The sequence below is a fragment of the Anser brachyrhynchus genome (genome assembly GCF_964034855.1).
Source record: "Anser brachyrhynchus genome assembly, chromosome: 3".
NCBI classification, from domain to species: Eukaryota; Metazoa; Chordata; class Aves; order Anseriformes; family Anatidae; genus Anser; species Anser brachyrhynchus.
In genome coordinates, this window is record NC_137696.1 from 68,053,003 (window position 1) to 68,069,325 (window position 16,323).

At 42.4% G+C, this 16,323-nt stretch overlaps 1 protein-coding gene and 2 long non-coding RNA genes across 6 annotated transcripts in view; 1 reads left to right on the forward strand and 2 right to left on the reverse strand.

The window, feature by feature from the left end:
* The window catches only part of LAMA2 (laminin subunit alpha 2), a 380,279-nt gene extending 373,011 nt beyond the window's left edge, over positions 1-7,268 (reverse strand). For 2 of the 4 annotated variants that reach the window (XM_080586776.1, XM_080586774.1), the window contains exon 1: positions 6,904-7,119. In XM_080586776.1, coding sequence (XP_080442902.1) covers positions 6,904-6,994 — 91 coding nt within the window. In that variant the 5' untranslated portion in view covers positions 6,995-7,119. Of the gene's footprint in view, positions 1-6,903 lie in introns of all 4 variants that reach the window. The other 2 variants (XM_080586775.1, XM_080586773.1) reach the window with 2 other exon arrangements.
* Positions 1-16,323, forward strand: part of LOC308192848 — a 266,449-nt gene that overhangs the window by 184,340 nt on the left and 65,786 nt on the right. The window lies entirely within an intron of this gene.
* LOC308192857 lies at positions 1,184-6,897 on the reverse strand. Its single transcript, XR_013949169.1, has 2 exons — positions 6,407-6,897; positions 1,184-1,990 (listed from the first exon to the last, which is right to left on the reverse strand). It is a non-coding gene; the product is annotated as an uncharacterized lncRNA (long non-coding RNA).

Genomic DNA, 16,323 nt, shown 5'->3' on the forward strand with positions numbered 1-16,323 from the left:
GATTTGGTATAGGTAACGAAAAGCATAGAAACACTGTGAAAAGAACTATACATGCAGTTTTACCATCTATCAAAAATAACATACTAAATCAAGCACTGATCTCTCTCTTAGTGGCATACCTCTAATTTTGCTGTTTAGAGTTATATTACCAGACTTAATCAAGATGAAGGACAACAGGTGGAGATAAAACCAGTGAAACAGTTACATAAGAATTTGTCACCACCTCTGAACCCCTGAAGCTTTAAACAGATATGTTAGGAAAAACAGGTATTTTAAATAGAAGCAAATTATTGTACAAATAGCCACAGATGTGTTAGTAACATGAAGAACCACTACATTAGAACACAGCTGCGTCCATTGATCCCTTTAGATATTATCATCTAAGAAGGACAACAGGAAGAGAAACAACAAAAGAAACAACACTGACCAAAGGATAAGGCTATCTTCCATGAACAGACAAATGACTCTATAACAACTTCAGTTCCACCTTTTTCTTCCGAGATAGCATCCAATTTCCTCAGGAAGTGACTCAAGCTCTTGACTGTTATTATTATTATTGCTTTTTCATCACTTTTCTATGCAACAAAAATTTTCACCAATTAAACTATGAGCTTCAAAGTCACTATTAAATAACTCCTACCAATGCAGCAAGCAGGCTCAGTACATTTTCTCCTCTAGTTAACTATAAGCTACAAAGCCAGTACAAGTGTTTAACTTTTAATTTTGCTGGCAAATGACCACCTTATTCTCCACGTCAAAGCTGCAGCTGGGGGAGGAAACTGCAGCTGCATGCATAATCAATGATTATAGGGTATGCATATAAAAGCTTCCCACCTACTCTGAATTTAGAAAATATTTGCCATATTTACTATATAACCATACCAAAACTGACAGGGAGGGAGAAGCTGATCCAACTTACACAGCCCCTAAGCCCACATAACACACAGCCTTAGTAAAATGCAATTCATTTAGAAGGCTGTGCCCAGCTGTAGAAAGATGTTATGCTCAAAAGCAGAATTCAGTGTGCATATTGAAAAAATACATTTGTAATTAAATGAATGTGTGTGTGCACACGTTTGTGTTTTTTTCTTTACATGGTAAAGAAAACACAGGTCTATACACACCGTATATTCAGAAGTTGATATGGTGCTGGACCACATGTAGAAAGTAGTTCAGGAATAAATACATGGTAAAGAAAACCTTTTTGTGTGAGGACTCATTCTTCTTTGAAAAGGAATGATTAATAGAAATCTTTGTCCAATTATACCAATGTCAAGAGGCAATGAGCAACATATTCTGTTTTATGCCATGGACTGTATATGGGAATTATTTTATTCACTATTGGTGTATTTTTGACATGCTGCAATCATTTTTTTGTTGCCACTATAAAAAATGTATGCAAAATTCATACAACTAAATCAGATGTGCAAATGAATCACACTCAAATCACCAGCTCTGAGATTTGCACAAATACACATTCTGGTGTTTTCCAATATCAAATTCAAAAGTCGTGTATGTTTTATTTGTGTTACTTCACATTCTTTACCAAGAATGGATTTCTTCTTATTTTGTAGAGCTCTCTGGCTTTCAGAGGAATCCAGATTACTTGTATTCCCTAATACTGTAGCCAGGTTTAGAAAATGCACAAAACAGTTATCACTGCAACCTCAGTATTTTATTATATGTATTTAGAAACACAGTGATATGAATAAATAATGCTATTCATTCATTTCTTCTCCCAGCCTAGAAGTTATTCAACAAATTGTATAGTAGTGAAGAATACACTCCAGGTAAATTAAAGTATGATGCATTTCCCTATAATAGAAATTATCCAGGTACTTCTGTGCAACAGGATGGCAGACCATTGAGCAGCTGGCATGAAGAGAAGAATGCAGTGCTGTGTTCAGCATCTTCCAGCAAAACCTAAAGACAGCCCAAGTGAAAGCGCCATCTAAAATTCTTACTCAGGGTTCATCTGAGTAAGATATACCTGGTGTATCTGTAGAAAAGCAAATAAATCCTAAATCACCTCTCACTCTCACCAGAAATGTGCAGAAAAGCAGTGATTTTGATTTCTTTTTCTTGCACCTCTCAGTTCAGCTACCAGCCCCCAGCTTTGCTTCCTTTTCCCATAGCAGTGGGAAAAATACAATATGGTTAGAACTATTCTCTTAACTCTCCTGATGAAGAATTCTTCTTTTTCTTTCTAACTGACCTCAAACACTGCCCCCACTCATTGAGATAAGCGAAGAATTACAAGATATACCCATTTGCCATAAAAACTGATATAGCTATAAAAATATTTTTAAAAAATCATACTTTGTTCACTATTTGGTAATTTTCTTTTTTATTACACCTTAAATCCAAGAATTATGAAAGAAGTAGAAGCACATGTCGGTTGGGACAGAACAAGGCGTTGTAATGGTATTTGGATAATCCACTCTGCGGGAATGTTCATCATTCTTCCTGAGGTTTCACAAGAGTTCCCTGGCATAATACTGCTACAGCTGCTTTAGAGTCTAATGTTATTACAAGGTCTGATTCAAATATAATGTCTGCTAGAGGAATCTGGCAGGGAGCACGGCCTTAGGAAAACCCTTGTGATGCTACGGAGACCAAATAGAGACTAACAAAGACCAAACTGCCGAAAAAATTAGGGGCAGTAACAACTGTTTTGTTTTGTTTCTTTTTTCAACAATCCTGAGAGATTTTAGTTATTCCTCAGGACAAAAATCACAATAATTCAAGTTACTTTTTTCTGTAAATCCTGACATTTTTCTAATAAAAATAAATCCTAAAAATAAAAAAAAAAGAAGAAAGGTCTAATCTCTACCCATGGTACACAAGTCAATGGTCCAAACATCATTGCCGTTTTCTTCATTCTGTCTCTCACCTATACTTTTGGATTAAGGACAATATTAAAACTGCAGTGAAGGAGGAACCAGGAACTGGCCATCAACCACAGTAGCTGGTACAATACAAAATAACATGTAGTCATCAGCAGGAGCCCACTCATGAACTAGTTTTACTGGCAGGCATCAAGGAAATCCCTTTCCTATTTCAAAGACATGGATGGATTCAGTATAAAGTTCAGCAAATATTTTAGTCTGTAGTTTACATCTGTAAGCAAGATGTTGCCCATATTATTGTTAGTGTGGGACATAAGAACTCAGATATTGTAGACAGAGCTCTCATTCAGAAAGAAAAAATATCCAATAACTAGGGGCTTACTGTCTAAGAAGAAAGTGGGGAAAGAAAAGGAGATAATCAGTTTCACATTTGTATGTATTTGCATCCTATTACCATTCCTGACCTACAAATATAATGAGTCTAGACTTCAGGAAAGACAGACAAACCAAAAGAAAAAAAAAATCGCTACACCAGGGATTTCATTGCGGCCTCTTACTCCAAATTACAATAATCTCCAAAAACTGTCAGTCCAAGTAGCTGGATAAGAAAGTAGAACATACGTGGGTGAATTTCTTCCTCCAGCTTGAATTAATTAAAAATGATTGTTCGCTGTATTATTTTAAAGGGGGTTTTTGGAACAGGTTAAAGAACCACCATTCTGACCTTTGTACTTCAAGCCTAGTAAGAAAGATGCCTGCAAAAAAAAAAAGTTGTAAGAGCAAAAATGAAGAATAAGGATTTTTAACATAAAGTACATATTATGGTTTTGTTTGTTGCCTGGAGAAATTCACAGATTCTTGTAGAAGACCTACCTCTGCCAGTTTGCCTGTGATTATTTCAGGTTAAAGCATGTTAACAAAACACACACACACAAATTTACGTTTCTAGTCAGAATGGACAATTCTACCTGTTTCCAATACCTTAGTTGGAATTTTTATTACTGCATTTTCCTTTCTCACATTCTAAATCTAAACCCCATATTAATATACTCTGCTTTCACTTTCTCAACTGGTTATTAAATTGTAAGGAAACAGTATGGAAAACAATTTCAAAGTAAAAAGTTACAAATAATCACAACGTATTTTTAGGGCAGCAGTGCACTGAGATTTTGGGCCAGTTAAGTCTTATTGACAAGGTGGCAGTCAGTACTCCTAGTGGAGTTTCTAGAACCAACCAAGATCTGTCTGGTATACACGCATTAATAAATAAATAAATAAATAAACAAAATCTAATTTCCAGATCACCAAAAGTTTACATGAAAAATATTTAGTAGCATATACATATAATGTACTATATTGGGTATACATATAATGTACTATATTGCTATTTTGAACTACACCCTGAAAACTCATTTATAAAATCTACACCTACAAGCAGACTTAAAAATGCTGACCAATCAGCCACGATTCATTGCTTGGCACCAGTGATATTCTGCTAACATAATGTTGATGTTCACCCCTCGTTTCCCTTTCAAGGGAGAAATTTCACATCTTACATTCAGATTTTTGAGATGTGAAAGAACACCTGCACGTCATGCGCTATCTCCATTGCTCTCAGCAGCTGAGACCACAGATCAAGTTACTGTGCAGTGTATGGGTTATTTAGCCCCGTCCCTACCAATCTCACCTTTCACAGATACATAGTTTCAGTTCTCTCCCATGATAGCTCTTTTAATAAAAGGATGGATTCTTCAAGATCCAAAGCAGACTTGGTACTCCTTTTTAAACTATTACTATTTTGTTTCTCTCACATTCCATGGGAAAGAGGATGAACCAAGGTTTAAGTTTTAAAAGGAACATTATATAGTGCTTCAATAAGTTTGCTGTAACTATAAGTTACGCATACCTTTAAGAAACACTGTGACGGAATGCACATGCCCTCCTGGTTCTGATACTGCCATTTTATGAGAAATTCTACATGACTACTTAGTGTTCATACAAAAGAAGAACGACTAACATCTGTTGCTGAAACAAAAAAAAAACTTAAAATTAACTCCAGGTTTCTGACCACAATAAATCTCCTACCAACTTTAAAAAAAAATAATAAAAAAAAAAAGAATTACAGATCGTTCTCATGTTTGAGGTGCAAAATGTTCTCGTTCTGTTCTAAAAAACAACATGGGAATTCATTGTGATGTCTCAAACACTGTTTTTCAAAGCATTGCAGCTCTGTTACGTAATTTTCTCCACAGATATCTGAGTGGTGCTAATAATTGTAGAGTAACACCATCCAGTGTTACGGATATTACCAAGTAACTATAAACTGGAAAAACAAAAGCTGTAAGCCTAAAGGTATAAACCAAGGGTCTAGTAACACTCTTGTACATGTAACATCTCCCCCAGGACTCAGTGAGGACACATTTTTTGAACTTTCTGCATTACAAAGGAGTTCAGTATGTCTTTGTCTGGGCAGGACAGTGATATCTACATAGTGCTAGCACCTCCTAGCAGCTCTAACAGATCTTAGAAAGAAATTTACAAGACAGTAAATGTTTTAAAAAATTGACAGGCCAGCACTTGAATTCAACTGTGAGATTTAAAAAGTCCCATCATCGCAGTAACATTGCAATAAAAGTCCCAGAGCTCCTCACTGGATTACCAGAACTCAGTTATAACACCAGTGGTGCAGCAGATGAAAGCTCAAGACACCCACTTCTCACTTAAAAGGAAAATAATGATCATACTCCTTCACTGCAGGGGTTAAAACAACAAAAACAAAACCAACCAACAAACAAAAAGAGTTGCATTAGAAAAGCATTTTCTCCAAAAGTGTGTGTGTGTGAGAGAGAGAGAGAGAGAGAATATTAAAAGAAATGCCAAATCAGTATTTTTCTGTCTGAAAAAACGAATTAGCTGAAGGGGGAAAAAAATATGAAAAATGCATGAGTTACTATATCTTAAACGCTTTACTTTTAAAATTTCAGTCTTCAGTGTTTGCCAATAATTCATCATCCAACCAACCACAGCCTGAATCTGGGAGGGATTTTATCCCTGTGTTGCTCTAGCATCTACAGAGATACTTGATTAAATGTCATTTATCCTGACGAAGTAAAATTAGTATTAAGCAGTCAGCAGCTTGAGACACTTTTTTTTCTCTTAAATGACACTGCATCATATTTCCAAAGTAGACAAGTAGAGTATACCCTAAACTGACCAAAAATTCATAATCCAGTGCGTTCAGCTTACAGCATGGCATCAAGGGCAACTAGAAAGTAGCCGCTATTCCAGTGACCTTAATCAGTTTTATTTTAACACACCCATGGTATCTCCTTACTGAATTCTATTTAGCAGGGCTAAAAATGTAAAGGGCACCAAATGCAGGCAGTAGAAGGGATACTGCAAGCTGAAGAGCGTTTTTAAGAGTTTCCTATGAGAACTGGTAAATTCGACGACATTCACTTCTCCCGTACCTCTACACCTTTTTTGATCATTCACAGACCAATAACTAAAAAAGCAAGCAAAAAAATAAAGAAAGAAAGAAAACTTAGCGTCAACACACCTAACCACTGTGCAACGGGCGATGTTTGTATGTGTAAGAGGCTGACTGCTAACGCAGGATAGAACGGACCCAGCTCCCACTCCACTCGTGGTTAGCTTTTAACACCTCCTGACACGCTCTGTGAGCGCACCAAATCGCCGCCGGACCTAAAGGCAGCCCGAGCAGCCCGCAGGTGTTTCACTCAGCACCTTCCCTGAGGCGGGCACAAGGCGGGGAGGGCTGGGCACAGGGCGGCACCGCCGTGCCCGAGCGGCGCTGGGGGGGCGCCCCGGGCGGCTCGGCGCCCCTCGCGCACCTGCTGCCCCGCCGCGGCCGTGAGGTGGCGGGGCCGAGCCCGCGGAGGGCTGCCCCCTCCTGCCCCGCCACCAGCAGCCCTCGGGCCCCGCGCCTCAGGAGCCCTGCGGGCTGGGGGCTGCCCGCCACACGCCGCGCCCGCCTCACGACCCGCGGCCGGGGCTCGCGCTCTCTCTCGCCTCACTCCCCGCTCCCCTGTACCTCTTTGCGGCGGCGGCGGCGGCTGGCCTCGGCTGCCGAGCGCAGCGAGGAGCAGCAGCAGCATTGGCAGCAGCAAACTTTGCCGTGCCATCGCTCCCGAGCAGTCCAGATGCTGCCGCCTCGTCCCGCCGCGGGACAGCGAGCCGAGTGAGCCGCCGCCGCCCGGCAGAGGCAGGGACCCCCGCTGCCCCGGGCCGGGAGCAGGACACACCCCTGCTCCCCCCACCCCGCCCCGCCGCTCCCCGCCCCGCCGCGACGGGACGCGGCCCCGCGGCGGCCCCTTGCCCCCTCCCTCGGCAGTAGCTCTCGGCTCTGCGCGCCCCGGAGGCTCCGCGGCCCCGCCACGGCCTTCGCCCAGAGCCGTGCCTCGGGGGACGCTGAGGAGCTGAGCGCGCGCGGAGCCGTTAAACCGCCGCTAACGGCCGCTCCCGGTGCCGCCCGCAGCCCCGGCGCCCACCCTCCTGTCACGGCTCTGAGGGGGCGTGAAAAGACGCTCATCAGTCCCGTGTCCCCAGTCCACTTTCTGAAAAACAGAACGTTTAGCAGGTTACTTAAAAGATAGGAAAATGCCTGTACGGTTAAAATAATATATTTTTTTTTTTTAATTGGAAAACTAGAACTGCAACTCAGCCAAATGCATTTCCCCAGCTGTGTCTCGAGGTGTTATGGCAGTTGTGTCTTGAAGTTATATTGTCATTGCTATGCGCGTGACAGAAAATTAAATCCATAGTGATGCGTAAAGGAAAAATTAATGTTGCGTTAAAATGCTGATTAAAATCTATTCCATAGTTTTCTGAATAGAAAAAAAATGCTAAAAAAAAAAAAATCTGCTTTAGATTCTGAAAAATTGAAGGAAGTGTACGGCAAGACTTGGAACCTGCATATAAGCATATTGAAGAAGTGCATAACAGTGGTGATTGGTAGAAAAACAGAACTTGGTTGAGCTGCAGAAGGCACAAAAATAAGGCTGATTCTGGCTTGCACAGTCACCCCTGTGCCTTTACAGACCATCCAGCACAGCACTTCAAACTGAACATTCTTTGTGTTTCACAATTGTATGTATTTCCCGACATAAGTACTTCAGTATGTATGCACACAAACGCATCTTTACTTGCTGAAGTCAACATTAAGCAACTTTATAGATATGTCTGGTGTGCAGAAAAAGACTTCTGAATTTGTTATATTGTCTATTTCGGCTCCCAAACCACAGCCTTTTCTGTTGGTGAATTTCTCTTGTTACTCCAAACCCAAATTCAAGGGAACACAGCATTTTGCGTACAATAGACTGTTGCATCCAGCAACACAGCCTGTTTGTTTCTTCCCCCGTCATCCCGCACTGAGTAGACTTGTTCTTTCTCTTCACTGCAACGGCTCGCTTTTGAGGTTTCACCCCAAATAGCCTGGGTTCTGGTGCCTGTACTGTTGTTAAAGGACACCCATCACTTCCGCGGCAGTCTAGAAGCTGCTGTGCCTCCTCTCCCAAGAAAACGCAGCAACAATAATGCTCTTATATGCTCAGCCATTTGTCACTCACAAGCAAATGAAAAATACTCTGTTCTTCTTGCCAAGAGATGGTGTAGTGACCTTCTGCACTTCTTACAGAGAAACCCAAGTTCAAGATTCATCTTGATGGTTTTCATCTCAAAAACTATTTGCGTTGTTGTATACAGTGAGACGTGAGGGACAGAAAGGGAGATGGTTTTTATGGCACTATCCACGGTTTTCTCACTGCCTCTGTTTAGTCCATCAAGTGTTTCCATACCAGCGGTAACAGTCCTTAATCTCCCCTGGCTGCTTCTCCCTCTGTAATTCTCTTCATACAAATACTTTGACTGTGAAGGATTGTGTACATATGTGAGAGGAATAAGCTATAAGTTACTTTATTAAAACCACTTCACCCCAACTATATGCCTGCAACTTGGAGAATTCAGTGTCAGTTTTATTGGTAGGGATTTGACCAAGTCTGCACCAGTTTGACTCTAGAAGCACATCTATCGGTTGTATAGAACTGATGACGGTACTAGGCCAAACATGGTGGCAGCTGCTCTGTACCAGCCAGACTAGCATGAGTCACAAAATCCCCAGCTGGAGAAATCCTTCCCAGGGCTTCGAGGGCTGCAAACACGAGGGATGAGTTTGAGACAACACTCCAGAAGCAGACTGTGGAAACTGCAAGTGAGACCTGAAGGCAATATTGTCTTCTGCTTTATGTAAAGGTCTCCTCAGATCTTAGGTAGTAGACTCAGATATGGATTCATCACTTACAGGGGTTGCAATGGGTTATAGTTTTGTCTATATGTTCAAATGCCACTCAGATCCTGTCACCCTTTTAATTCATTACCAGAGATGACTCAAATTCATTGTTGTCAGTGCAGCTTCTCAGGTTGCTGTTACTCTTGAAAACAAAAGCTAGCACTTTTTCAGTGTCTGTCCCAGCATGTTTTCCTCTTTTTAAGTCTCTGCAAAATATCTCTATGACTCATGAACTATTAAGATCAACAGCAGATTGGTTGTAGAGGTCTCTACTTCCCATAATATCAATATTACACCAATATTAAACCCAACATATGTTATTTACCTGACCTTTTCTTCAAATCGGCTTTTCCTGCTGTTGAGCCTGTGTGGTCTTTAATGTGAGCTGGCGTTGTAAGGACCCACTGCCAGTTCAGCTGCACTGCTGTCATACCCTGGTACCAAATCACCACTCAGAGCCAGCACTGACACCTCTGTAACTGTACACCAGAGCCATAAACTTTGTTTGGGGACGCAGAGAGGCAAGATATGCCAGGATAACCTCCTGGCTTATTAAATCAACTACAATTTTCATATCTGAACCACAGGAAATAATTTCATACGGTGAAATGCCAAGCTCTGTCAAGAAGCAGTGAGAAGGGGCTGCTCCAAAAATGGAAACGAGTAAGAAGGTGAAGACAACATTGAGGCAGGCAGGGTAGTGGTCTCTTCAGTGGGGCTTGGTCCCACAGCACATGAATGAAAGCAGAGCAGGTGTGTTCATGATAAATAGGATCAGCCAAGAGTCCACATCTCTGGACTCGTTCAAAGTGAGGAGACAGATCTGAGGTCAAGCCAGGAAGCCAGCTCTGCAAATCAGGGTCTGGGTCACTGAGGTGGAAAGGCAGAGTGCAGGCAGAGGGGCAAGGGTCTGAATTTAAATGCAGCACCCACACAAAGTAGGGAGGCACCAGCAAGGTTTCTCCCAGCTCTTCCTCACAGAGCTCTGTCCCTATGGCCAGACACAAGGTCACATGCCTGCACTCTGAGCACAGGCAGCCAAACCCGTAGAAGCGGGGAGAAGAGGCTGCAGGGCCTGCTGGTACACCCAGCATCATGACAAGCTGGGCAAAATGGAGACTGATATGAAGCTGTCACCTCTAGCACTTGTTGAGGTGAGAACTGCTGGGTGAGGTGAGAAGATCCTTTCAAGAAGGATGTCAGTCAAATCAGGTAATGGCTTATCTGGGGACAAATGTCACTTGGTATCTTTGTGATCTTTGCACAAAAATTAGAGTTTTTTTAAATGAGTTTTGCTGATAAACTAAGATTGGGCATGACCATACATGTATACAATTTTTGTTCTTGATTACTGAAGTAACAGAAAATTAGAAGGTACTGATCCTAAATAATACAAGATCCAGGGTCATACACCTAAAGACTAACAATAACCACTTCCTATGAGAATTACCAATAGAGAATCTAGCCAGGTGAAACTCCTGGGTGAATATTACTCACAAAACATTTTTGAGTGACAAGAATGATAGAGCTATGAAATCAGCTAGCGCCTAGGATACATAAGCCCTAGGATAAGATAAAATATTTCCAGTGAAGATATGAAAATTAATACTGTTGTACTGTTACATCCCACCTAGGATATCACAGGGAATTATGATCACCCATGTTCAAGAAAAATGAATTCAGACTTAAACAGAACAGAAGCCTCTGGGGAATGGAGAACTTAACTCAGATATAGATATTAGAAAGCCTTGATTTGTTTAACCTAATAAAATGAAGACTGAAAGAAGTGAGACAGTTTTAAGTATATCAGGGATGTTAATGGATGGAATTGTCACAAAAGGAAATGAGTGTAAGCAAGATATAGATGATTATTAGCTGGAAAACTGGAAGATCACCGGGGAGTTGATCATCCCCATGTACTCTGCTCTGATGAGGCTGCACCTCGAGTATTGTTTTCAGTTTTGGGCCCCTCACTACACGAAGAACATCGAGGCCCTGGAACATGTCCAGAGAAGAGCTACGAAGCTGGTGAAGGGCCTGGAACACAAGTTCTGTGAGGAGCAGCTGAGGGAACTGGGGGTGTTTAGTCTGGAGAAGAGGAGGCTCAGGGGAGACCTTATTGCTCTCTACAACTGCCTGAAAGGAAGGTGTGGGGAGCTGGGAGTCAGCCTCTTCTCGCAGATAACTAGTGGTAGGACTGGAGGGAATGGCCTCAAGTTGTGCCAGGGGAGGTTTAGGCTGGAAATTAGGAGAAATTTCTTCTCAGAAAGAGTAGTCAGGCATTGAAACAGGTTGCCTAGGGAGGTGGTGGAGTCACCATCCCTGGGGATGTTTAAGGAAGGGTTGGATGTAGTGCTTAGGGACAAGGTTTAGTGGGTGACATTGGTAGGGTGGTGGTTGGACCAGGTGATCTTGGAGGTCTTTTCCAACCTTAATGATTCTATGATTCTAAGGTAGTTTCTAATTAATATGTGTGGAAACAGTCTTCTGCCAGGAGAGCAAGAGGACAAAATTTAATTGATTTGAAGGTAGAGCTCAGCAGATTTATGAAAGTAGTTCCATGACAAACTTGCCTGCAAAAGACGGATGAATGGATTTGACGACCTGTGCAACCCTGTCCTATGTTCCTAAGAGGACTGTAATCAGAGGGTAAACCAAATGAATATGAAAAAGAAGTGTAAAGACAGAGAGAAGAAGCAAATACAGCACTTAGGAGGAGCTGAAATATGTGACTCACAACAATAAAATATTTAACCAATTTTAAGGGCAAGGTGAGAGATGGTCAGTGGTTGAGCCCAAAGTCAGGAGGAACCAGAGATATCCCTATGCCAGGGCTCTGCTCATCCAAAACAGCTACTAGGGAAGGGGCTGGCAAAAGACAAGTGTCAGGGCTGAAGAACTGAGATACGGGACCAAGAATCAAGATCAAAATAGGGAATCAAATTCAAGATCAAAGGTGACATAAGGAGGAAGAAGGAGGAATCCAACACTGATGAAGAACCATTCTCCTGAGACTTTGTTGCTAGGGTCATTGAGTATTGTCAGTTTACAGGCTAATATGCTGTACTGGGTCTGGCTGGGATGGAGTTAACTTTCCCTGCAGCAGTCCATACAGTGCTGTGCTCTGCACTTGTAGCTAGAACAGCATTGGTATCACACCAGTGTTTTGTCTACTGCTGAGCAATACTGGCACAGCATCAGGACTCCCTCCAAACCCCCCAGGAGCCAGCAGGCTGGGGGTGGGAAAGAGGTGGGAAGGGGGCATCACCAGGGCAGCTGGCCTAAACCAACCAAGAGGATATTCTATGCCACGTGGTGTCACACTCAGCAATAAAACGGGGGAAAGGGGAAGGAGAGGAGGGCTCTCGTTATGAAGACGTCTGCCCTCCCAAACAACAGCTATGCATATTGAGGCCCTACTTCCTGGGACGTGGCCAAACATTGCTCATTGACGGGAAGTAGAGAATATTTTTTCCTCTCTCTCCATGCTTCAGCACAGCCTTAGATTGTTTTCTTTCCTTCTTCCTTTTCCCTTTAATTAAATTATCCTTATCTCAACCCTTGAGCCTTTTTTTTATTCTTTCCAGCATACTTTCTTCCCCCCACTTCTGAGGAGAGGGAGTGACAAAGTGGTTGTGGTGGAGTTCAGCTGCTCAGCAAGGTAAAATCACCACATATGCTAACAGATCCAAAATAGCTGCAGGTCAGGATGTAATCCTGTAAAATCAAACGGGAGAAAGCAAAAATAATTGAAAGAACAGGGAGAGAATAAGGTAGACCTAGACCTAAGTATTAAAGGGAGGGTAAATATGGTAATTTGACATGAAAGGATATGAAGAGAAGGATGACAGTTGTAGTGACTACAACCACAAGAGAAAAGAGTAGAGTTGTTAAGTTTGATGATCTACCAATGGCATCAGAATGGAGCTCATTTATATTTCAGTTCTGTCGTATTTCTAACCCTCTATTTTGCCTTGCTCATCATCCTTGTAATTACTCAGACTATGAATATAATGTACCTAACCCACCTACTGCCATTATTTTTGATGAAGTTTTACAAAGCTAAATGCTTATCTATTAACACTTTGCAGTTATTGGCATAAGGAACAGGTAGGAATCATGGTCTTGCCTGATACTGGATTCTATGTGCCATTTGTAAGAGCCACTCATTTCTTGTCTTGACTTCTAATAACTTCCTTTTAAAACATTGCCATTTCTGCCTCTGCCGCTATTTTAAGTGGCATTTGTTTTAATTTTTGTCCTATGAGAAAGAAGCAATTTGGAGAAGAATGGCAGTAATCTTATGTTAGCGTACGTTTAGCTAGAAACGTGAAGCAGAAAGCAAATAGGGTTGCTCAGCCCATAATTAACTTTTATTGCCTAAGCCTTTATATACTCTCCATAAATAAGATACCTGTTGCAAAGCATTTTCCAGCTCTATTCTCAGAAAATCAGATAGCTACCAAAAAAAAAGACCAATTTTAATAGCTACTCATTACAAAAAGAAACGCTAGAACTTACTCTAAAATGACACATAATCTTTTCAGTTTTAGAATGCATTTAAAAATAGTCCCTATCATTCATTTATTTGGGAGGTCTGTTGCATGTGAGAAACTGCCAACATTGTTAGAAATGATTAACAAAAAGAGTTAATATCTACTAATTTTGCCCTGAAGTTGCCTCTCATCAAATAGAGGTTTGTTTGGTTGAATCATCGGTGTGGGTTTTATGTTTTCCTGCCAGTCATTAATGAATTGTAAAAAATAAAAATTAAATAATAATAGTAAAACAGAAGATTAAACCAATTCTGTAGAATTATACTGACTTGCCATCCTAAAAAATGAAAATTACTCCAAAACATGCAGACAGAGAGAGAAACAGATGGGTGATATCTGACAAATAAAATTTCCAGATAGTGCCCCATCTGTTTCCTTCTACACATTTCAGCTATAAGCCTTTTAGCGTTATAGGGTTGCCTAGGTGATATTCCTCTTCTCAGTGACATCACACTCAAAGACCAGCAAAAGCAAGCTGATGCACTAATCTAAGAGCAAGGATCGGTTCACTAGACTATTACCAATTTATATCCTCAGAAATATAGGCATTAAATTTCCGTCTTTTTTAATTGAAAGATTTTATCTAAAGGAATTTGTTTGATAAACACTTTGATTTGCTTTTGAAATAGTTTTCCAGAAATAATAACACTAGTACAATTAGATTTAAAAAGAAACAAAATGTACACCAAACATTTCTTCATATAGATAGTAAAACTGATGTATTTATAAGTACATTGGTGGAATTAGATCATTGTCAGGTAAGATGTGAAGAGTTCCTGATGATCTCCTGTAGATTTGAAGGCCGTGTTTCTTTTGCTGCAAAAATCTGAATTTGCAGCTGCTCTGCTTAAGTTTTGTGTGTTCTTCACCTCCTGATACATTGCTAAACAAAGCTTATTTTTCATATCCCAGAATCTCAATGACTTCCTTTATGAAGGAAAGATGTGTTATGAATATTGCTACATTTTACAAAAACAAAGTTACAGTATCACAGTATCACAGATTTCTAGGTTGGAAGAGACCTCAAGATCATCGAGTCCAACCTCCGACCTAACACTAAGTACTCCACTAAACCATATCGCTAAGCTCTACATCTAAATGTCTTTTAAAGACCTCCAGGGATGGTGACTCCACCACCTCCCTGGGCAGCCCGTTCCAATGCTTAATAACCCTTTCGGTAAAGAAGTACTTCCTAACATCCAACCTAAAACTCCCCTGTCGCAACTTTCGCCCATTCCCCCTCGTCCTGTCACCAGGCATGTAGGAGAACAGACCAACCCCCACCTCTTTACAGCCTCCTTTAAGGTAACTGTAGAGAGCGATAAGGTCGCCCCTGAGCCTCCTCTTCTCCAGGCTGAACAAGCCCAGCTCCCTCAGCCGCTCCTCGTAAGACTTGTTCTCCACACCCCTCACCAGCTTGGTCACCCTTCTCTGGACTCGCTCGAGCACGTCCATGTCCTTCCTGTAGTGAGGGGCCCAAAACTGAACACAGTACTCGAGGTGCGGCCTCACCAGAGCCGAGTACAGGGGCACAATCACTTCCCTAGACCTGCTGGCCACACTGCTTCTTATGCAGGCCAGGATGCTGTTGGCCTTCTTGGCCACCTGGGCACACTGCTGGCTCATATTCAGCCGACTATCAACCAGTACTCCCAGGTCCCTCTCAGTCAGGCAGCTTTCCAGCCACTCATCTCCCAGCCTGTAGCTCTGCTTGGGGTTGTTGCGCCCCAGGTGCAGGACCCGGCACTTGGCCTTGTTGAACTTCATACAGTTGACCTCAGCCCATCGCTCCAGCCTATCCAGATCCTCCTGCAGAGCCTTCCTGCCCTCGAGCAGATCGACACACACACTTAGCTTGGTGTCATCTGCAAACTTACTGAGGGTGCACTGGACGCCCTCATCCAGATCATCGATAAAGATATTAAAGAGGACCGGCCCCAGTACTGAGCCCTGGGGGACACCACTAGTGACTGGCCTCCAACCAGATTTGACTCCATTCACCACAACTCTCTGGGCCCAGCTATCCAGCCAGTTTCTAACCCAGCGAAGCGTACGCCAGTCCAAGCCCCGAGCAGCCAGTTTCTTGAGGAGAATGTTGTGGGGAACTGTGTCAAAAGCCTTACTGAGGTCAAGGTAAACCACATCCACAGCCTTTCCCTCATCCATCAAGCGCGTCACTTGGTCATAGAAGGAGATCAGGTTCGTCAAGCAGGACCTGCCTTTCATAAACCCATGCTGACTGGGCCTGATCGCCTGCTTGGCCTGCAAGTGCCGCGTGATGACCCTCAAGATAATCTGCTCCATGAGCTTTCCTGGCACTGAGGTCAAACTGACAGGCCTATAGTTCCCCGGGTCTGCCCTGCGGCCCTTCTTATAGATGGGCGTCACATTGGCTAGCCGCCAGTCAACTGGGACCTCCCCCAATAGCCAGGACTGCCGATAAATGATGGAAAGCGGCTCGGCCAGCTCCTCCGCCAGTTCTTTCAGTACCCTCGGGTGCATCCCATCCGGCCCCATCGACTTGCGCACATCCAAGCTCCGTAGCAGGTCGCCAACCATTTCCTCATGGATAGCGAAGGCCACATCCTGCTCCCCATCCCCTTCCACCAGC